General features: G+C 42.2%; 1 protein-coding gene across 1 annotated transcript in view; it reads left to right on the forward strand.

The window, feature by feature from the left end:
- Sse (extra spindle pole bodies like 1, separase) overlaps positions 1–23,869 on the forward strand; it is a 100,958-nt gene that overhangs the window by 4,100 nt on the left and 72,989 nt on the right. The window contains exons 2-8 of the mRNA XM_075693045.1: positions 3,753–3,846; positions 3,931–4,161; positions 8,297–9,196; positions 11,002–11,107; positions 12,853–12,992; positions 13,207–13,385; positions 16,022–16,126. Coding sequence (XP_075549160.1) covers positions 3,778–3,846; positions 3,931–4,161; positions 8,297–9,196; positions 11,002–11,107; positions 12,853–12,992; positions 13,207–13,385; positions 16,022–16,126 — 1,730 coding nt within the window. The 5' untranslated portion in view covers positions 3,753–3,777. The remainder of the gene's footprint in view (positions 1–3,752; positions 3,847–3,930; positions 4,162–8,296; positions 9,197–11,001; positions 11,108–12,852; positions 12,993–13,206; positions 13,386–16,021; positions 16,127–23,869) is intronic.

The following is a 23,869-nucleotide window of genomic DNA, read 5'->3' on the forward strand; positions in this document are numbered from 1 at the left end:
GAATGAGCTTGAGCTCAAAAAACAAAGTGTTGGCTGATGCCGAGATGCAAGTGTCCCTCATCCAAACCAAAATAAACTCTTTAAAGCAGTGAAACACAGCACTAAGGCGTCGTGCGCAGGCTGCAAGTATGTCACGACAGTTGAGGTTGGCTTACGAGCTGTTGATAGAGAATCTCAATTGTGACAAACTCTGGCTTCATACCACTGAGCTTGCTATCACTTGATAGAAATAGTTCATATTCGAAAATATTTGCTTCTGTATGCATCTCCTTTTTATTCGTATTTGAGAACGTCTGACTCCATTTGTAATTTTTTTCGAAGACATTTTATCTGCTGTGCATTTTTTAACCCCTCCCTTCTATTCTCTTTTTGAATAACATAAACACTACTCCTTAGTATTCAAATTGGGTTAAATCATTTCTTAAAAATTTTTTTCATATGCTTATTAGAGAGTGGCAGCATCGGGCGATATGGTTTTAGGCCATCTTGACATAAAACATAGTTATGCATCACTCAGGGAATTGTGCTGACACCCAGGGAAAACCTGGAAAACTCAGGGAATTTGGAAATGTCAACTTGGTAGACACCCTGGTGTACTTGCAATTTGTGTAGCAGTGGAACTGAGCATTTGAACGTTGGTGCTTGAGCTTAGTTTAAGCAATGTGTGTAGCAGTGGAACTCAGCATTTGAACTTTTGCACTTGTTGAGCTTAGTTTAACGGGACTGACAACCAATTATTGTTACCCAATTTCGTAGTGCGGTGGAAAGCTAACCAGTCAGTGTTGAATTTTGCAGTGGTAATGTAGAGAACACCGTGAAACGTATGTTGTCAGAATTTTTCTATCCGAAGTGAGGGTCATTCACTGGTAGCGCGATAGCAATTATATGCTGGCATTGGTGGAAGGCAGACAACAAATGCAGCCGTAGCAGCACGAAAGTATTTCGTTTATGAAGCTGGTGTTCCTGTGATTCATGTTTTCTGAAGTGTTCAGTTATTTCTACAATAGCTACATGCTTTTCTGTCCAACAGCTTTGGTTATTAACAAGTGAAAGGTGTTTTCTAGCCAAGTATCTAAAGTGAAACAGCACTTTTGCACATGATGTGCAGTTCAGCGTGTTGCTGTTGCCACATGTGCGTCTTTATTTCCGAAGCATGTCATTTCTTGAAGACTCGAGTGAGCTTGAACAAAAAACTTTAGCTTGCATGCGTGCTCACAATTTAGCATGCATCAACAGCAATCATGTGTCCCACTATGAATGCGGGACACGAGCACCGCTCAATAGCATCGACTTTCTTTTACTCCGGAATAAGCATAGAATAAAGCGTCAAAGCCTAGTAAAATACGAACTGCAATATGCACCACTTAATAGCAGCCGACTTGCATACAGTAATCTCATAGGCTGCATCCAGAGTACAAATACTTTCACCAGCAGTTCGCTCTGCTGACTGGTTTTTGAGACTTCCTTCGCCAATTTAAAATTTTAATTCCTGCTTAAATTGCGAACAACGTGCTCGATTCTGTTGCTATAAATCATGGTAATTTCATTTCCATCAAGGTCTCATAATACATTCAGGCCAGTTGTCAGTCCCTTGAGCGTTCAGTTGAATGTGAAAGTGCAAAAGTTTATAATTGCAAAAGAATAATGTAGCTGTATGAATAAGTTTACTCCAGGTTAAAGCATCTGAATGGGGAAATAATTCGCAAAAAGAAAGACAAGAAAAGGAACATGTAGTGCTGACTGCCTAGTGCAGTTTTGTTATCTGGTTCAGCAAAAAATTGGTTCAATGCCGTAACAGAAAAATAATAGTTCAAATAATTAATTGGTTTATATTCATTTTCATAGCCTAAGAATAATTACAAGCAAGAATTTATTTTCTACAAGAACTGTACTGTGCTTCTTAGCTGCATGGAAAGACTCAACAAAAGTATGCATGCTGTTTTTCAGGTTGCACGTAGTAAAAAAAAAAAAAAGAAAAACTTACTGCAACAACACGCTTCAGAAGCAATGCGTTAGGAGAAATACATCATTTGTATTGTACCTACTTGAGCTTATCATTGGGATCAAGAGACATCTCCCAATTAAGAAGCACTGCTTCATTTCGGCGATTATATGTTGGTCTCCAACCACCAGAAAACTAAAACTCGCCAACTTCAAACTCTCGTGAGTGTATTAGTAATTTGACTGCCTCAGGTTGCAACACATAAAAAAACACACTTACGGTGCTACCACATCTAAAATTACAGGCAAGGCATGGATGAAAAGCTCAAGGTGGCCTACCTGATCTGAAAGCATTTTTCTTTCTGCTTTCATTTTGAAGTGAAAAGTATTGTAATATACCAGTTCACATGTTCTTTTTGTTCAGTTTCAGTTCAGTGCACTGATTATAGCTACATTGAACTGCTTGATCAGTGAGCAATTTCCTTCGGGACATGTTTGAAATATCAGGGACACTGAAAGCATTGTATACTTTCTTAATTTTTTGCTAATATTGTAAACCTATAGGCACACAAGTAATCTGCAAGCAAAGAATATGTCCTTGCATCAGAAAAACTTGAATTTAGTAGTCGTATGTATGTATAATGGGCCTTTTGTGTGAATTGTTTTAGCTGCAAAACTAGGAAGTTGTGGGATATGTATTAGCAGAATGGTATTTTTTTTTTTTTTCTTGCCTATGCATATAAAGAATGTGATTATTGGAGGAAATTAGTTTCTCAAACTGTTGCCATAGCCTTCTGGTACCTGATGCTTTTAAATAAACTTCTGAAATTCACTGAACATTGTTTCAACAGCTTGATAAAAAGCAGTGTAAGGAGTATACAAAGCAACACTTCCTGTACCTATGACACATTCAAGTTGTCTGGGCAGAACTTGGTTATAGAGCACAAGTTAGGTTTATTGCTGAGAGGAGGTGGAATATCTTCTCTCTTATGCAGGAAGTGTATTTTCCCCGTTCACAAGCATGGACTCGGGAACAGTGCAAGTCCTCAGTCATTCTGGAATGCTACAGAACCATACTTATCAATACTCTCCAATGTGTTAAATGACTGGCATTTGTCACCAGCCTACCAAAATATCTGCACATCATCACTTGTCCTGTAATGTTTCTTTTCTGTTTGCCCCATATTTTTGTTGTTTGAAAACTAATACTGAACATACCATTAGCGCAAGTTGAAATGGAAACAAGAAATGTTGTCGAGTATGAGAAACACACATTCGAATCTATTTTATCCTTTTTTTTTTGTTCACTTTAAAATAAACTGAAAAGCCACTTGGTAAAAGATTGTGTGAACACATTATTCTGATACTTCTATGGCACTTTACATATGTACAATTCACCTGGATAAACTTCTACATGATTAACAACGTGTTGTCTTGGGTGCCAAGCAGAATACAGTAGGTAGAAGATGGACAGTGACACTAAGATGATCAACGATTCTGCTTCACACTTGAGATGCGACAATGAATCTGCACCAACTAGTCTAAATTTCAGTTCTTTTAGAAAAGCAATACTTCCTTGCGTTTTTTTTTTCACGTTGGTAAAAGCAGGGCTTTTGCTGTGGGCTTAATTAACTAGGGCACATTGGCCTAGCTGGCTGGCTCTCCTGTTCCCATTTGTGACTAGCTAAGCCCATTAGTGGCATTGAAAACTATCTATGCATTGGCCAGTAGTTAAATTCAACTAGTTAGTAATGTTAATATGGTCCAGCACGATGCTAGTATTCACTTATATTTTTGGCTCTGCTGTGCAGGTGTGTACAAGCTCTTGAAGGTGAAATGGCTGAGCAAGAGGTCATTAAGAAGTTGAAGGCTGGAACCTTCGATGGCCTTTCAAATGATGTAAAAGTAAGGAATCTTTTTAAGTGCTTATTTGCCCCACCGTTTAGTTGCTTTTTGCTAGTTAACTTTCACTGCCTTTTTTTTTTTCAGGCCTACATAACCTCCACAACCAGTGACCCACAGAAGTGCGGCGATTTTATCAAAGCTTTGTTCTCGCATGTCATCAGATCACAGAATTCTGGTGCCCTGCACAAGGTCCCAGAAGAAATCTTGGCGGCCATAGAACTGGGCCTGCATGCTCTTAAGAATGTCTTGCGACCGAGTGGCATTACTGACCATCTCAACGTCTTGTACCATGTGTTTGCCTTGCTCCTGAGAGAGGTATGTAGCATGCTTACTTCACTCCAAGAAAAATGTGGGTAAAAAGAAATGAAATCTATCGTATAAGTGGAGTAGTCGTAGCAGCTCGGCTGTGGTAATTGAAGCTCCTTGAGACACTCTATCTTCATTTGAATTATCTGACACTGCATAAAATTATGCTGGATGAAACTGTGATTAAATATACAAAGATATACAGACATTAAGTACATTTCTATGCTAGCTTTTACGAAATGCCAAATGAGATTGAGTAAACTGACACGAAGTCAGTTAGAGCATTGTAAAATAAGTTTGCCATCCAGGAATTGTCAAGGTGTCAAGTACAGTGGACTGTCTTTAAACGGAAGCTCAAAGGACCAGGGAAATTGGTTCCGTTTATCAGGAGTTCCATTTACTGAGAGACAAAGCTGAATAGAATTTAATGAATACAAAACCAACCAACCATGAGGATGGTGTTCTGTTTAAGAGGCAGTTCCGTTTAAGCGATTTCTATTTATCGAGATTTCACTGTACTTGGTTGCTTCACAAACATGCAAGTTATCACCTAATAAGACTAGGTTTTGGCTATCTAATGCTTTATAAATGTACTCTCTCAGCCACTTTTGGGCAGAGTACTGTATACTATTTGGGTTTTCTTCTTTCTAGGTAGCAAAAGATCTGAATTACAGAAAAGCTTGATTTGAATTCAGCATATTTAATAATGCATTTGAAGCCTTTGCAGGCAAAGCAGAATGTTAACTGTTTGCAATAACTCTATTTTTGACTCAAATTATGTTGAGTAATCAGATTTATTTTACAAGGAGCATATATTCATGCATTGTACAATGTCTTCATTTTCATGTTAGTATACTGCTATTGGATGCTGTAAAACATGTGAAAATTATTTGCCTTGATTATAGGCAACAAGTATGATGGCAAATCTGTGATGAAAAGTCATTGACCACTATGCATCCTGTGAGACTAACTCGTATGAAAGTTTTGTAGCTTTCACTCTTTCATAGTTTAGCAATGAATCAACTTTACTGGCGATTGCAAGCCATGAATGTTAACCGCTGGGTGCAATGTACCACATTAACTCTCTCAATGCTAATTGGACCTATTAGAGTAAAGAACTTGCAGAAGTTCTTTTTTAAACCTGCAGAAAAGTATATGAAATGCATGACATGTTCATTACTACTGAACAAAATGAAAAAGACAGCAGAAAAAAAGTAACATTGTACTAAAAATGGAAATGCGCATTATCACTTTATATTGCACTTGACCACAACTTGAGTAACGGTGGCAAGGGGAAGCACAAGGCAATCAGCTTTTGCAGCAGCACATAGAAAACAGCAGAAAGGCCTATTCCTCGAACACTTTTCTTTCACCACGAATGCAATGCTTAGCAGTATAATTACGTCATTTAAAGCACTAAGTCACACCTACTGGGCACTCCTATGTGTAATAAACACGAACTAAAAAAATCTGCATATAGGGCACTTGCAATGCTCATGCTTTCCAGAAAATAAAAAGTCTATCATGCCTACGCATGAAGGTTGTTCGCATGGTTTCCCATTGGCAATTGCTGAGATACTACATAAACGCAAACAGTTATTTTTCAGCTGTTAGTACGTTTGTAGAATGGCGACACAGAAAAAGCATAGAGGGTGAAATGGAAAGCTGGGTGAGTTACTGAAGTTGCAGAATGAGACTTGGCATCGAAAAACACGTCATAATTCAGGTGACAATGAGGAGGAACAGCCATTTGTCAGCTTTCTCTGCTTGTAAGAGGGAAGTGTAGCACAATCAAGACGCAACAGCGTTCGAAGAATCATGGAGCACACACATGCACAGGGCCACGTTCATGTACATGTGTCTTCGGACATCCTTGGGTCTGCACACTCACCTGTTGTCTTTAGGCACCCGGAAGAACCTTGCAGGGCTTGCTTTTAAGGTATTCGTGCACCACTGCACGATGCACGAGCGGTGCGAGTCGTGAAAAGGGTGAAACCTAGCGGAGCGCAAGCACATAGCTATTGAGGACCACGAAACTGACAAAACTGCCCACGCTGGCCAACGCTCAGCAAAACGCACTTCCCGATAACAGCAGATAACGAAACATGAAACTTCATGCGGCAGGCTAACCTGGCGCCAAGCCGGCAGGTGCACACGGAGACAGCCGAAGGTGAGGGAGGGCAAGGGGAGAGGAGTTGAGAGGAAGGGCGAAAGGACATGGCCCTGGATCGGCGCATCTGCATGTGCCTATCTAGGAGGCCGTGCAAGAAAAGCGGATTTGCTTTCCTGCCCTCCTGATCGATGGCGCCATTTACCTCTGCCACCGAAGCAGCGGAGATTCTGAGGCAGGATGAAAGCGGTGACATCAAAAGCACTGTTGCCTACTTGAGAGCACCCTCATTAGATTCTATGGCAGTTGGGCCAGGTAACATGACGTCATGGTTTGGAGTGAAAAGGCTTTGGTGCTATCTAGGTGGCGTTGGATTAGCTGCACCAGTAATGATGTTCTTGTTCTCCGTCGTAGCCGAGCATGTGCGCAGCTGTTTTTCTCTGGCTTTGAAATGGATCGGCCACGCATCATACATACTCCTTAGGAGCAGGCAGCTTTCGATCAATGCCGCGAGCAGAACCGGGTACGAGCTCGTCTACGCCGTGCTGATGCTGCAGCCCGGGCACGAGAACTGAATCGTGCAACCGAGTGCAAGCAGCAACTGCGTACCTTGGATCCGGCAGCCTATCAAGCCATTGTTTAATGAACCGTCAGGATTAACCCAGTGATAAACACCGGGGCCGCATGTTTCAGCTTCGCTGGCTAACCGTCTGTATGGAGTGCTTGGGCGGTGATCTTTTTTTTTTCTTATATTACTGTTCTTTATCTGTCTTTTTAGATAAACCTGAGCCAAAGGCTAAAGTCTGACACGTTGCTAGTTGCCGTTAATGTCCTAATGTCATGTGCCACAAACAAATTGCAAGGTAAAATACGCAGGGAGACAGAACCAGAGCAAGCAGAAGAGTGGCGCACGGCTTCCTTTCCCATCCAGCTTAAAAGGAGCAGGAATGAGAGCTTACCGTGTGCTTAATCACATTATCACACATTATGTTAGGTTATCATGTTACTGCATGCCCTCTCCCCTTGTTCTTTCTTTTAGCATGTGCTTGAATTGGGCAAATAGGAAGACAGCAGGCATGAAGCCACCATCCTTCTTGGCTCACCCTCGGACATTTTTTTCCTCACACCCACAGCAACCAGTGCGTGAGGCACAATATTATTGCACTTGGCCTTCATATGGAACCTAGGCTTCTTCCAGTGCATAGCTTCATTTGCTGATTGAGGAAAGAACAGCTTCAACATGAGCCCAGTTGCTGTATTGGTTTTGTGCACTATGCCACATAATTCATCGGGTGCTATACTTAAAAGGGCTCTCCTTAGTTCGAACTGCATCTAATTTAAATAAATTTCTGGTTTCCTTGGAGTTTGAATTAATGAGATTCTACTGTACTTGCACACATTACAGAAGTGAAGCCAGGTAGTGCTCAAGGCATGTTAACTTAATAGTAACCCTGATAAGACTATTACCCATTTTCACTGAAGCCCTTTTTTGTTCTAGCACTCCAAAACTGCCATAGCGATTTCTAATGCATATGTGCAGCTATGGAACACTGCACTTGAAATCAGTCATCAAGGAGTGCAGACCAATCAAGCCATTGCCTTTGAGCTGCGGCTCTGTGCAATGCAGTACAGCTTGGCTGTTAAATTACAGCGTAGTGTTAAGTTAGATCAGCATATTTTATTTGGAATGTTGAACAATTACAACTTGTCTTCATTGAATGAGACACTTTACAACATTTTTCTGAGAAAAAATTTCTTTGGTAGCTAAAAGAACTCCTGGTGTAAGTTTGCAATGGCATCTGACGTGTGTGGGTTCAACTATTCAATGAAACCAGAAATGCAGAAGTGAATTGTGCTTGAGCATTACTTATTGACTGCACCCGGAATACCATTTGGCTGTAAAATCGCTTGAATGACAAGAGTAGTGTCCTTTAAAGCCAAATGTTCTTATTACAGGTACAGGTGTATTTCAAGTACAAGTCAATCACAAACTTTGATTTTCTTTCTCTCTCCCCAACCCTCTCCTGGCTTCAGGAACAATTTCTGCGGGCCTCAGCAGCAGCAGAAGTCATGCTGTCCCTGCTCAAAGCTATGGACTGCCAGAACTCCAAAACAGCCATAGTGATTTCCAATGCATATGTGCAGCTATGGAACACTGCACTTGAAATTCGTCAGCAAGGAGTGCAGGCAAACCAAGCCATTGCCTTTGAGCTGCTGCTCCATGCAATGCAGTTCCTTTGCCTCAAAGATGAGGTCACTGCGGTCACTGAGAAGCACTACACTGCCGCCAATTGGTGTGCTATCAAAATGAAGAGTGAACCATGGCTGGCACGACTACGCCGATGCATCCTGCCTGCCATTTCCGCACTGCTCAGGCGTACACCCACACGCCTGCGAGCCAGTGTGCCATTTGTTGTGGACATCCTCCTTGAACAGCACAAGATGAGCTCCAAGCTGGGCAAGAACTTAAGCCTTGTTGCCGAATGGAGGAATGTTGCGGATGAAGCCCTGTTTGCCTTAGAGGTTCCTCTATACCACCACGTAACTGCCTTGCTTAGTCTTGTGGATCAGGTGTCGGCTCTGAGCCTGTGTGTCACGGATGGGAACAATCAGATGCCGCACATTAAGCTTCCCAAGAGCATCCGGTGGCAGGAATGTCAACCTGGTAAGGGGGAGTTCATGTGCCTTACCTCCTGCATGCAAGTGATTCTGGTGAGACTCCATGCCGCAGAGCAGTTCATTCAAGGAGCCTCAAGTCGGCAAGCATTCGTGGCTGCGATCACAGCAATCCTAGGCCTCGGACCTTTCATCAAGCAATATCTAAGTTGCCTCCATTCCATCAAGGCGAGTCCATCGTACATCTCGACGGCCCTGCGAGTGCTCAGAGCCTTGCTCATCCTGCACACATACCTCGTACAGGAGACAAAAGGCAAAGTATTTCAGTGGACTTCACTTTGCTTGTGTCGGCTTATTATGTACAAATGATACACTGGCAGCATTACTGGCATGGTGCGCTCAAGACCTTATGTTGCTTATCACCGGTAATTCCAGTTTCAAACGAAGTGGGACATGCTCGACACATCATTGCACTGCCTGCGAGCAGCTTAGAGGCATTAATGAAAGTGTACTTTTACATGCAACAAGTATCATGCATATACAGTTGCCCACATAAGTTCATTGAGACATGGGTTCCATGGCAAATGTGAATTTCTGATCCGTTGAGGCATGACAGTGTCACTTCAATAGATCACTCTGTATGTCACAAAAGGTACTATAGATTGAAGCTTTCAATTTGGAACAGTGTGTCCAGGCTTTCTGGGAATTCTTTTTTTTTTCTTTTTTTTTTTTTTTTTTTTTACAGAGCCTGTGTTTTGCAAACTTTTGTGGCCAACTGTACAAATGAGTTGCCATAGAAAAGACAATATGCATGAGCCCTGCAAATGTTTAATTTGCATTATAGCTTTCATTATGTAATTTATACACAATCATCTTAACAGCAAATCGTTTGAAAATGTGAACATCATGTACCTGCCAACTCTCCTGAATTTCTGTAATGTTTACGAATGTAGGCTCGTTCTACAATTTTACTACTGTTTTGTCAAGTTTTATGAAAAATAGGGTCTGTCCGGGGGAAATGTTTGAGGTGCCAAAGGATGGGGCAATGCAAGATAGCAAAATATAGCAAAAAATACATGCATACAAAAAAAATTGTGATGGTACCCATGGCACCATGTTATGGCAATGCAAGGTGCTATAGACCAGAGGGGTACCTGCTTCGAGCAGCTTTATTTGGAAAAGTTCTCTAAGCAGGTGAAATTGGTAACAGCTATATTGCTGAAAAAGTTGAAAAAGTCTTTACATATCTCGGAAAAGCTGTCTGCCCAGGGCAAACTTAAACAAAACTGCGTGCTATTCCACTCTCTTTTCCTGTCACATGTGGGATTTTTACGAATCTTTAAGTTCACAGGTTGGCAGTTATATCAGGTGCATTAGCATTTAAAGCTTGGCACAGATATGTAATTGAGCATGATGGGCAACAATTTGAGTAAGAACGTCAAAGCATTTGCTGCTTTGCTGATGCAAAACAATGCTTGCAAAACTTCAACATTATTGGCTTTAGCTCCTGTGTTCTCATTGAAGATCAGTAGCTGGGAAATTGTCCCCTTCGTGAACTTTTTGCCAGTTCTGTCCAGTGGTGGTGAGAAAAAAACTGACGTGCTGCGAGTAAATTGTACCCCCTGCATATTGATGTGTGTCGATTTCAGTTGTTCTCTTTCCACACACGACCACTTTGGTGAAGGCGCTGCTTTGTTTTATGGGTTGTTCAACATGCTGCATTTCGTTAGTGATGGTGAAACAATTGTTTTTCCTATTTTGTAGCGCTTGCAGCCAAGAACTAACTTGTTCATGCACTTTTCACCAACTAGTTGCTTCTTTCAATAAAAGAGAAATGCCACTTGAGTAATTGTGTGCTAGGTTGATGTATAACTACTTTGTTTAAACCTTATTATAATGAAGTAATATCCAATGTGAAACAACCTTCGTTATATCCGTGTTTCTTATATCTCAACTAAATTCTAATTATGAATGCTGACTTGAAAGTGTGCAGTCTCATCCTACTGCCACGATTTCACAGAACCTTGGAGTAAAACTATCAAATGCAACTTGGACAAAGTTATTGGCAGTTGGTAATTTGTGACTGTAAGGGTTGTGTGAATTCTGCTTTCATTTCAGACAAGGAGGAATGTGCAAAGGCGCTCGCTGTCCCAGAAAAATTCTACCCATCATCATTCCTCAAGATGGCAGAAGCCTGTGTTGCCGAAGTTGTCGAGATAGGAGTGCTCAGTATGAACTGTTTTATTTCTTGTTTGTTTGACGGTGCAGTGAAAGACTTAAGGTTTATTTAGATAAGCCTTCATTATGTGGAGATAAAAGGGCAGTATTCTTTTGTACTTATTTTCCATATGTTCAGCCCTTCACCACTGGCTTGCATTTGACCATATCACATTGCCTAGCACTGCCAAGGTCAGCTAACTCAGTACAATGAATAAAAACAACAAAAACATTGAAGCTAAAAAAAGATAATGCCACAAAAAGGGGGTTGGGTGTGGATTTGTCTGTGCATGATTTATAAATTACTATTGACAAATTGCAAAGAAGAAGGACCAAGGAGCTCGGTTTTTATTGCTCACTACCATATGAAGCCACGAAAAGCATATGGAAATGATTTTTAAAAAATTGAAATGTACAAATACAAATATTAAAGCTGCCCTGCGACTATATTATACCCGCCAAGTTTAGCATGCCAACATGTTCTTTGTATGTGTTATCCCGAGATGAAGGCAATGAGAATGGTGAAAATTGATGCGGGCAAACAAGTTATTCTACTTGCCAATTCAAAATAAAAGCAGACTAAAATAAGCATACCCTTTCGCACTTTACTCATTCAGCAAGGACTTGTGCTTCTTCCAATCAATATGCGGCTTTCATTCAGCAGTAACAGAAACTTTCCTCATCGCTGTCTTTCCACAACAATCTATAGCCTCACTTTCTGATAGACATTGTTACGTCAGCAGAGCACTGGTAGCAACATATTATGAAGATGTCTTTAACCACCAGATCTGATAAGCTTTGTTGCACTTTTGGTGTTGCAGAAGGGGGAAAATATCTAGTGCAGACTAATTGTTGTTGCTGATGCCTTTGCACTAGTAGAAAAAGGTGGAACTTACTATTATTTTTGTGTGCTATAGTTAATGTTGATGCCACGAGATGGCGCTACCAGTGCTGTTGTGTACGCGCGTCGCCACTGTAGCGTTGAAGGACTGTAATATGTTGATTGGCAAGTTATAACTGAGTTTCTCTTGCATGACGGAATTGAAACACGTCACGCAAATAAGTGGTGTGCTATGCGCTGTCTCTTGTGCAACAAAACACCTTTGGAAGATCCTGAATACCCATTGCACTCGGCATACCGCTGTATGAAGAGTGCACCAGAGAACACGAAGGCACTTTGAGTAAATCTTTGGACAGCACATAATGTGAATTGTAAAAGTATTTTATTTATATTGCACACAACTGGGACTTCCATGTAGTTTTAAAAAGTGTAACACATTTTTTTGTTTAAAACTAGACTACATGTAAGGCCTTTAACTTTATGGTATGATCTTCATGCACAACCAATCAAACCGGCATAAACATGTGTCATGTGCCTTCTGCCACGCGTCTGCTGCCAACAATTATCTGTGTGGGACACTGCGATCAGCACAAACAAATTGAAATACTAGTATTAAATAACAGTGCAAGTCAACTTCACTTTAGAAAGCCCTCGAAGGTCTCGTTTTTGTAGTTAACCATTTTCTTTTTAACTGAGTGACGTTTGCATTTCTTGCCACCTGCCACGATGGCTATGGCCTTCTGCTGAGCAAGAAGTCAGAAGTCTGATTTCCAGCTGCATTTCAGTGGGAGCAAAATGCAGAGGTGCTCACATACTTTTTAGGTGCATGTTATAGTCGGTGTGCCACTTTAGGATGTTAAGTGTCATCATTGTATTATCTTGCCACTTATTGTCAACTACTTGTCTGTGCTCACAGGTCGAACATTTTACGCCGTGGCATACAACTGCTTCCAAAGCAAGGTCAGTAAATACGCCGCCTTGTACACCAAGATCAGCGTGGAGCTGAGTGTCCTACACATATCTCACCACCCAGAGGAGAACACTGTGGAGTTTCAGGTGCGCAAATTTTTTTTTCAAGCCCCCAACATTGCGGCGTCCCTGTAGTGCAGTGTGCACTATTATGTAGGGATGTGTACTTCTGCCGCATATTTAGGGGCATTTGGGGATTTCCACAACGTTTCTTTAAAGATAATCTTGAAAGAAAAAAATGGTCGGCAATGTTAGACTGCGTTATTGTGACTCGCCTGACGGTTATCTTCGAAAATTTCAGAAGGACTTCTGGAAGCGCTGTGAGCTGCTTCTGTGGCAGTACAGGCAGGAGAAGCAGTACACAGAGATACTGCTCATCACGGGAAAGGTGCTGAACTTAGGCCCTGAACTGCGTTCCCAGGCTCTGGTTCGCTGGGTCAAAATCAGAAAGGAAATGGGCTCTTCTGAGGAGTTCCAAGGGTGCGTTGATTTTTGTCTACAAATCTGCAAATGCATTCCACCGGTACTTGCACACGAGGTAGAAATTTCAGAGGTAAACAAAGAAGCTGAGGATTGCACAATAATCAACAGAACAAAAAATTATAGGTATAACATTAAGAGGCAGGAAGACACCAGCAGTGTGGATTAGAGACTAAACAGGGGCAGCCAATATTCTAGTTGAGATTAAAAGGATGGGAATTGGCCAGGTCATGTAACAAGTAGGGCAGATCATCACTAGTCTATTGGTCGTAAAATTGGTGCCAAGTGAAGGGAAGTGCAATCGAGGATGGTAGAGAATTGGGTGGTGTGATGAAATTGGGAAATTTGCAGGCATAGGGTAGTGTCAGCTGTAGCAAGACGAGGGTAATTGAAGATCTATGTGAGAAGCCTTCGTCCTGCAGTGGACACCAAATAGGCCGATAATGATGTACGAGTAAATTGTTTGAGCTCTACCTCTAGTAGAAGTCAAGATTCTGGAACCTGGAGGTGTTAAATTCTTTCTGGGAACTTAGTTGATTACATTCTATAAGCATTTCTTCTTGGCCACATCTGCAGACCAATTAGCTGATCATTTTTACCATTAGTCATTTGGTGTCAGACTGAGCAGGTGCCATGCAGAAATGGCAGCTTAAATCAAGGTCTATGTGGAGAGTTTGCAAGACCATTACAGTAAAGCATATTTCTCTATTTTAGGTTTGTCATCCAGGCCAGATGAAGCTGCGTGCACTGAATATAAATGCTGTACCCTTTTCGTGAATTGTTAAAAACATTTTGCTGCTGCTGAGACAGCAGCACACGTTGATGAGCTGTGAAGATAGTCAGAGGGTTGATCCAGAAATAAGGTTCCCAAAAAGCTCCAGCCGCACGGGAAGGTACGAGGTGAAATCCGGCAACACTGCTGCGCGCGGCTGTTCCCCCACTCTCGATTCCTCCCAGCTGTGCTTCTCTGCGCCGCTAATTTTTGGCTCAGCAGCCATCCGATATGGACGTTCCCATTGTTGATGCCACCAAGTGTGAGATTCGTTCAGTAATTCGCTTTTTGCACTCCGAAGGGACTCCACCCGTGGATATTCATCATCACTTGACAGAGGTGTATGGCGACAAGTGTATGTCCGTTCAACACGTCCGAAAGTGGTGCAGGGAGTTTAGTGCCAGTTGGAAGGAAGTCCACGATGAAGAATGGAGTGGAAGACCATCAGTTTCGGAGGTGGTTATCGAGGTGGTCCCACGCGAAGTGTTTCAAAACAGGAGGATCACCGTCCGTGAACTTGTTGCTCAGATTCCTGGGAGTTCTTACGGTACAGCGGAAAGAACTTTGACTGAAAAAATTGGGGTATCACAAGTGTTGTGCTCGATGGGTACCGCGGCTATTGACATCAGACCACAAGGAGGAACGCCTTGACTGTGCTTGCCAGTTCCTTCAAAAGTGTCAAGATGATAAGGAAGGATTGTTGGACTCTATTGTTACGGGAGATGAAACGTTGGTGTTAAATTTCACTCCTGAAATAAAACAAAAATCCAAACAGTGGCGTCACCCAGAGTCACCAGTCGCAAGGAAGTTCAAACAAACTCCTTCTGCTGGCAAAGTTATGGCCAGTGTTTTTTGAGATGATAAGGGGATACTGCTGATCGATTTCATGGAATGTGGGGTCAACAATCAACTCGGACAGATATTGTGTAACGCTAAGAAAACTCGGGCGAGCTATCCAGAACCGCCGGTGAGGACAAGTGGCAGCAAGTGTAGCGTTGCTTCATGACAACGCCAGACCTCACGTCTCTTGTCAAACCCAGGAACTTTTGACAAACTTTGGGTGGACTGTCATGCCCCACCCACCGTACAGTCCAGACCTTGTGCCTAGTGATTATCACTCGTTCCCCAAGATAAACGAACATTTGGGTGTCCAACGCTTCTGGAGCAATGATGAAGTCAAAGAAGAGTTGAAATGTTTCCTCAACAGGTTGGCAGCAGAGTTCTACAACATTGGGATGCAGAAATTGGAACGCAGTCTACAAAAATGTGTAGAAAAAGGTTGCGATTATGTAGAAAAATAGAGCAAAGTTTCATCTTTCCAATGATGTAAATTTCTATGAGAATAAACATTGTCTATTTCTAAAATTGATGGGAACCTTATTTCTGGATCAACCCTTGCAATAGAAATTTTGTTAGTGTGCATATATAATACAGTTCTACTTTATATTTTGTAATTATGTGCAATTCATAGAATTTCATTGTCCTCCAGCATCCCTTTCCACACGAAGCTAGATCTTCAACCACTGTAGGGGTTCCCCAGCAGTTTCAAGATTGAGAGCTGTGACACTAAAGAATGTTGCAAGACTTAGTATCATCAGGCCTCACCTTTGAATCATGGCTCTTGTAATGAGAGCTGTTTGCAAAAGTTGCCCTTGAGTTAGTTATCAACATCCTTAAAGCACAAGTGCATAATGTTGCATTTGCAATGAAGCATTACACAGGCAGAATTTTAACATTTCTCGCATATTTCTTTTTATACATACCACATAGGATTTTACGAGGTGAGCTTCTTTCCACCAGTAGCTTTTGATGTCAGCTGCACTGTAAGAAAATGAGTGCCTCATTTTGTCCTGTGCTTTTGCAGGAGCCTTTCAAAGCAGCTGGAGGCGCATGGTGTTCCACAAAAAATGACTGCCGAGGACAAATTTGGATTTCTGAGCTTTGAGCTGAATGTCTCTGTGAGAGAAGGGTAAGCGGCTTGCTTTGTCGAGGAACCTCTTGGTGTAGCTTTAGATTTTTGGAGCAGTTGCTCTCCCAGATTGGCGCAGTGTGCATCGCCTTGTAAATACACTGGAGAGGGTGATGCACAAACAGCGAAGCATTGGACTTGTGGGAGTGCACGCAGTTCAGGTAGTTGGTATATTACTTCTTCAAACCAACTACGTAAATATAGATCACCATAGCTGCTAAAATGATACCTTTGTATCGGAATTTGTTACCTACAATTTTATTTCCTGGCATGAGTAAAAAGTTTTCACCACCTTAGCCGTGTGCACACTCAACTCTTCCACAATCTTTTTAATATATTTACAAATTTGGGATAACTTATGGTTTTATGAACTTGGATTACGTTTTACAAAAAATAGTGTTCACAAAGAGATTCAAAGGTGTTGTAGGATGGGACGGCACAACATTGCCTCTGATGCTACTGCTGCGCCAATTGCGCCGAACTGTGCCGAGACGTGAACCTTGCTACATCCTGCCACATTTCAGCAAAGTATGAGAAGTCTGTCTGCTCTGCACTGAAAGGGTTGCTCTGGCTTTCAAAAGCTGAACTAAGTCCTCAAGTGCCATTTTACTGCACCATCGAAAGTGGCATGGTGTGGACCAGTGGCTACATTAATTCTGTGGTGGCCCAAGTCAAGCCTTCCCAGTTAATCCTGGATCGTATTGCTGTTTCTTCCGTGAGCTGCTGTATATATTCAATATCTTCCACCCGAACATATGCAGATTGCTTATGCAAAGGGACAGCCTCGCTTTTCAAGTGGCAACGAGCAGTCGCACCCCTCTACTGTATAACCAATGTAAAACGGTGACTGAAGTTTCTGGCACTGTATGGCATCTCGCTCGATTTTTCGAACATAACACACACATTAGCACAGGCATGGTGGCCGTGAACAATTTTCCTGCTATTCAATTTGTGTCTTATCCCCCACTTTTCTTGGTGTGGCGATTTAACAGCGTAGCAGTGGTGCACGGTCTCTACTAAGATTTTGGTCGACCCGGCACCACACAGCAACTTTTGTCACCACAGATACCGATGAAGCACTGCTGGTTAAGGCTCCCTGTATCGTACGGCAGTGACAAAAATTCGCTGCCAGCTGGACACGGTGGTGGACAGCAGGCCGTCATGCCATGGTGGCCTTGAATAGTTCAGACCAGTGAACCGCTTCAGTGATTGGGCTAGGGATCACTAGACTGGTGGCCAGAAGCAGAGCATGAAGACAGAAGTTCGCATGTAGACGGAAAGCTACCAACTGAATTCGCACATCACATTCTAATCTGACAGCGTTACAGTCAAAGGTTACTGTCAAAGGTTAGTAAAAATCGACACACATCAGACTGCGTGACGAGCGAAAGTGAACCACCCCAGTAGCATTCACCATAGGAAGTTATTTTAAGTGGATGGTATATCAGTGAATCACCCGCACAGGGCAATATAAGTTAATTTTTTATACCACTGGTGTATCTTTTTTTCAGAGTGCTCTGTCTTAAAGGATACATATATAGCTATGAGATTGCATTGAAAGTTCTCAACGCACTTAATTTTGCATGTAGCACATCCAAGTGCTTTTCTAGCTAAACCACTGAAGTGCTTCTTAAGCCATTAAGACCCAAGAAAAATCTACCAGTTAAATGTTCTTGATTTTGTGGATGTCGTGAGTTGTGCTTTATTCTTTGAAACACTAACGATGGCATGCTTTATAAAGTACACTGGGCCTTTATGGGAGCAAAACCTGATGCAGGTAATCAAATGTATATGCTATATTTTGGAGTTTCCTAAATCAGAAAGGACCTGCAGCGAAGAGTCAGACGAAACTTTGCGCAAGCCCACATAGCCTTCTGGTAGCAAAATTAGTATTTTAGTGACAAACATTCTTTGCTGAGATGCGTTTTTACTACTGCCTGCAAATATACGTCAAACCGGCTATCCGTTTTAACCAGAGGGAAGTTAATCCGGTCTCGAAAACCGGTTATCCGGATTTTAAGAAACGGATATTGCGAATACCCGATTTAAATAGCCAATTAACCTGATATATGAATATTCAATTTTATTACATTTTCCTGCTCAAATTAATCCAAGCTCAAGCTATCTCAGTCCAAGCGCCAGTGAATTGAATTTAACTCAACTGCCAGACATTCATTCTCAGCGGCAAATATTTTATCTACGCACCAGATGTTTTAATGCTAAAGCCAGTGAATTTAATACAAAGTAAAGATGCATTTGTGGAGGTGTTCTAAGATGTTCAAAATAATGGCGGGATGTTATAATTTTGTGCCGACCAAACATAACTGAAGAGCTTTCTTGATGAGCGTTATCATGTGACAACAAAAATTCCTTTCCAGCGCGATACATGATCTAAATAAGGCACTGTATGGACATGACTGCCATGAATAGGTCATGTAAAATGTAGCTGTTTGATGGCTTTGATAACATGCATTGAAACAAAGGGGCGTGCAGAAACAAACCGTAGATTTTTAGTCTAAAGCTCATAAAAACAGGCTGAAAAGAGCGTCACAAGACCTCTTATCATTTCGTTTTTTAGAAGGCCCGGTGGCATGCATATTAAATGAACGAGCTTCGAACAATCTCTGCGGTTATAACCACATAATGCTCCTGAGATCACGTTGAAGAGAGTGTTACGGGAGCTCACGTAACATTCGCCAGCATATTTCTCATTCTCAACTATATTGACATGGATATCAAATGATCGGGCTTCGAAGGAGCTCTGTGATAGTACCCACGAAGGGTGTGCTAGACAAGGAGTGAAGGATGTCACGTGACCTTGTGTAACTTTTGAAAGCCCACATGTGATTCACAAACACAGTGAGATGGGTGTCAAACGAACGGGAATCACAAGAGCCATGAGATTGTACACACGGAATTAACGTCAAATAACGTGGGAAAGGGTGTCATGTGACCTCCTGTATCTTTCGTTAGTCCATGCATGATTCCCAAGCATACTGACATGGGTATCAAATGATCGGGCTTCGAACAAAGTCTGCGATGGTATGCACTCGGCGTACTTCAGACCACGTGGAAAAGAGTCACGGGACATCACGTTACTTTAGCCAGACCATAGGTAATTACCAACCACGCCAACATTGATATCAAATGAACGGCAAAATCAAAAGCTATGTGATGGTGTACACGTAGTTAACGTCAAATCACGTGGGAAAGGGTGCCATGTGACCTCGCATATCTTTTGCTAGTCCATGCATGATTCCCAACCATACTGACATGAATATCAAACGATCGGGCTTCGAACGAGGTCTGGGATAGTACGCGCATCGCGTACTTCAGACCACGTGGAAAATAGTCGCGTGACATCACGTTAACTTTAGCCAGACCATAGATAATTGCCAACCATGCTGACATGGATATCAAACAAATGAGAAAATCAAAAGCTATGCGATGATTTACATGCATTGGCTAGTGAAAGATACGCGAGGTCACGTGACACCCATTCACACGTGATTTAACGTTAACTATGTGTGCATTATCACATATCTTTTGATTTCCCCCTTAGTTTGATATCCATGTCGGCATGTTTGGTAACTGCCTATGGTCTGGCTAAAGTTATGTGACATCACGTGACTCTTTTTCGCGTGGTCTGAAGTACGCTAAGTGTGTACCATCGCAGACCTCGTTCGAAGCTTGATCGTTTGATATCCATGTCAGTATGGTTGAAAATCACGCATGGGCTAGCGAAAAATACGGGAGGTCACGTGACACCTCTTCCCATGAGATTTGACGCTAACTATGTGTACATCATCACATAGCTTTTTGATTTTCCCGTTCATTTGATATCCATGTCGGCATGGTTGGTAATTATCTATGGTCTGGCTTAAGTTACGTGATGTCACGTGACTCTTTTCCACATGGTCTGAAGTATGCGAAGTACATACCATCGCAGACCTTGTTCAAAGGTGGATCATTTGATATCCATGTCAGTATGGTTGGAAATCACGCATGCGCTAGTGAAAGATACATGAGGTCACACGACACTCTTTCGCACGTGATTTGTCCGTAACTACGTATACACCATTGCATAGCTTTTGATTTTCCCGTTCATTTGACACCCATATCTCACTGTCTTTGTGAATCACGTGAAGGCTTCTGAAAGTTTCGCAAGGTCACGTGACATCCTTTACCATGTGGTCTAGCATACCCTTCGTGGCTACTATCACAGAGCTCCTTCGAAGCCTGAACATTTGATATCCATGTCAATGTTGTTGAGAATGATGAATACACTTGCGAATCTTACTTGAGCTCCCATAACACCCTATTCCACGTGATCTCAGATGCGTTATGTGGTTATAATCGCATAGATTGTTCGAAGCTCGTTCATTTGACATCCACATCAACAGGCCTTGTTGAAAACAAAATGATGAGAGGCGACGTGACGCTCTTTTCAGCTTGTTTTTATCAGCTTTAGCAATCAACATTTTGTTGCTGGATGCCGGTTTGTTTCAATGCATGTCAGCCAGCTATCAAACCAGCTACATTTTGCATGACCTGTTCATGGCAATACTAATATAATGTCTATAACAGTGCAATATTTTGACGCTGTATCGCCCGGGAAAGGCATTTTTGTAGTCTCATGACAATGCTCTTCAAGAAAGCTCTTCAGTTATGTTTGGTATGCGCAAAGTTATAACATTTTGTCATTGTTTTGAACTTCTATAACACGTCCGCAAATGCATCTTTACTTTGGGTTAAATTCACTGGCACTAGGATTAAAATACGTGGCGTGTAGAATAAATTATTTGGCACTGGGATTAAATTGACTCGCACTTCAACTTAGATAGCTGGTGCTTGGAATAATTTGAGGGGGAAGAACTGTAGTACTATATTAAAGAGCACAGCAATTAGGAAAGATAAATTTAAAAACGAAAGGTAAGGAGGTGAACGAGACAGGATATCGTGTTTGCACGAGCAGTTGTAGTAGTAACTGCAAATCTAATACAAAAGAGAAAGAGTGGTAATTTGGGCACAGTACAGGGGATCGGAGATCTTTGTTCGATACACATTCTGTTCGGCTGCTGCAATGTCACAATGTGGCAGTATGCAAAATTTCTGAGAACGGGGCAGAGAGAGCAGCCAATCGGCAAGCGGTGAACTCCCCCAAAGTTTACTTCGCTCGTTTGTCGTCTGCTTGCAGACAGTATACTACAAAACAAAATGTTTCTAGTCTTCCAATGAATGAAATCTTTATCTAAATTTTGTATTCTCAAGCTTAAACACGTTTTCAAATAGCAGTAAGTGTGAATACTACAATTTATAACTATTAGTTTCTCTGTGTTGTCCCTAGCTGGTGTCGCGCACAGCGAGAACAAAGAAAGAAAAAAAAAAACAACGGGAGCAGTGGCACACTTTTCAAGAGGCAGCAACAACATTCCAGTGGCTCGCTGGCACCGATGATGGGGTCGACTTCGCCGTACAACCAACGCACTATTTGTTTCGAGAAACGAGAGCGACACCGGAATTCGCTTTCTGTCATTTCTTCAAACGCATTTCGCAATGCCAACCGCTCTCCTTCCTCCTCGAGCAATGCCAGCGCAAACATCGAAGTTCCCAACGCAAGCGCCATTTTTCTCGAATTAAACTATGGATTGGATCCGAACATGCTAATCGGCTGCCGAAGCCACCGTTTGGATCCAATCCAATCCACCAGACACACCATGCGAAGCCGGTCTCGTAACGAGCGATGATCGCTCCAAACTTCCCAACTCCCGCCGGGTTCGGCGCCTAGCAGACGAAATGCTCGGTGGGAGGATGATTGACAGGAGCGTGTCGTCATTTTGACGTCTCCTAAAACGTGGCCACGCCCCGCGGCTGGCGACGTTGGCGTGGAGTAGGCCAATCCCACGCGCCGGTAACCGAATGAACGCGCCGAACAACCATTTCCGACCGCATCCCAGGTGGACAAATACCAGGGTATCCGAATAACAGGCTATCTGAATATCCGATTACTAATAACCGAATTACCAACCATATAACCGGATAACCGGTTTGTCTGGAAAACCGGTTTGATGTTGCTGCACTAGTTTTTACTATATTCAAGTGTTTAGCATGACTTCACCAAGTAACAGGTAAGGACTTTGGTGTTGCTTTCAGAGGTGCACGTGATGAAAATATATTATTGGTGCACATCCAGGCATGATGTTTTACAATGAATGCAGGCATTCAAGACTAAAGCATTTGGTTGAGTCGTAATTGAAACTTTCAACAGACTGGTGGCATCTTCTCCAATAACAGTCGCTTCTTGCATTACAGTCCAGTTGTACGATTTGCTCAGTGACAGTTTCATTAAAATTTTCTCACCTTTCGAGAAATGGGGTCTACATCTGGTTCCCCAATGTGGGTTGCCCTACTTTCATTGCATAATATATCTCAATTGCAGAGGAATATACATTGTCTGTCTTGTTTTCTGTTTCCTCCCACCTATTTTCCAACTTGTAATAATATCCTGAATAAATTATCTGCCTTTAAAGTAGCCTTCACATGATATCCAAATGTTTTTTTTTTTACTGATCTAAATTTACTGAAACACTGCTTAATATTTGTTGACTGAGAAAATAACAGCATCATCTTTGTTGGCAGCAAGGAAGGAACCGGGAAGAATAATAGCAATGTTGATGTATTTCTTAATATAGTAAAAGCTCATTCATGCATTTTGAAAAAAAAACATGGGAAAAACTTACTAACCGGAAAAATGTGCGATCCGAAGTAAATTTGACAGGCTCAACTATTGTTGAGATCTACATAATGCGAAGCGTCACACGGATCGTTGCAGCACGAGACGCTAACGTGCGGGGAACTGGTGGTGCTCTGGTGGCCCAAGACACATTTTGTTGTTTTCCTATTGTGTGGTGTTTCAAGAGGGCGATGGCAAACCGAAATGAAATTAAGCTGGTGGGTGACACTGGATGCCACTGTAAAGTAACATGATGCCCACATCGCGCCACCTGCAGCAGGGAACAGTAACATGTTTGTATTATCGCCTATTAAAAGCATGCAATACACTTCGAATGGCACTATGCACCACGCGCTGTAAAACAGACAAGGAAAGATGCTTATCGCAATGGGTCTGGTGGCAATAGCTGTGAATGCGGCGTGCGACGATTCGGGTGGAGATTTGCTGGTGCCGAAATAAGAAACTGTGTGCGCCGTCGTTTTCACCTGAGGCGGGCGGCTATATACCATTCTCGATCGTGCACGCCTTGCTCCTCTTCTTGTTCACAATGGATATAGCGGCTGGAAAACGTATATGATCGCAGTCTGCAGCAGGGAACAGCGACACATTTCAGTTATCGGCTGTTAAAAGCATGTGCCACGTTTCCGATGGCACCACATGCTGTGAAACAGACAAACGAAGATGCTTATTGCAATAGAATTGCCGGTTATAGCTGTGAATGCCGCGTGCGACAACCCCAGAGAAGATTTGCTGGTACCGAAATGAGAAACTGAGTGTGTGCTGGCATTTTCACGTGAGATGGACGGGTGAGTATTGCGGTGAAACTGCCACAGCTGGCAGCTATGTACTGTTCTCGATCGTGCACGCCTCTGGCATTTTCTTGTTTACATGAGATCTAGTGGCCGGAAAACATATCATTTGATCGTAGTTAGGCACCATACTGAATGTTAGTGCCGAAAAATTGTGTTTTCTGGGAACCTATGAACTGGTAAAAAGCGAGCGTAACTCTA

Source organism: Dermacentor variabilis, chromosome 5 (genome assembly GCF_050947875.1).
Source record: "Dermacentor variabilis isolate Ectoservices chromosome 5, ASM5094787v1, whole genome shotgun sequence".
NCBI classification, from domain to species: Eukaryota; Metazoa; Arthropoda; class Arachnida; order Ixodida; family Ixodidae; genus Dermacentor; species Dermacentor variabilis.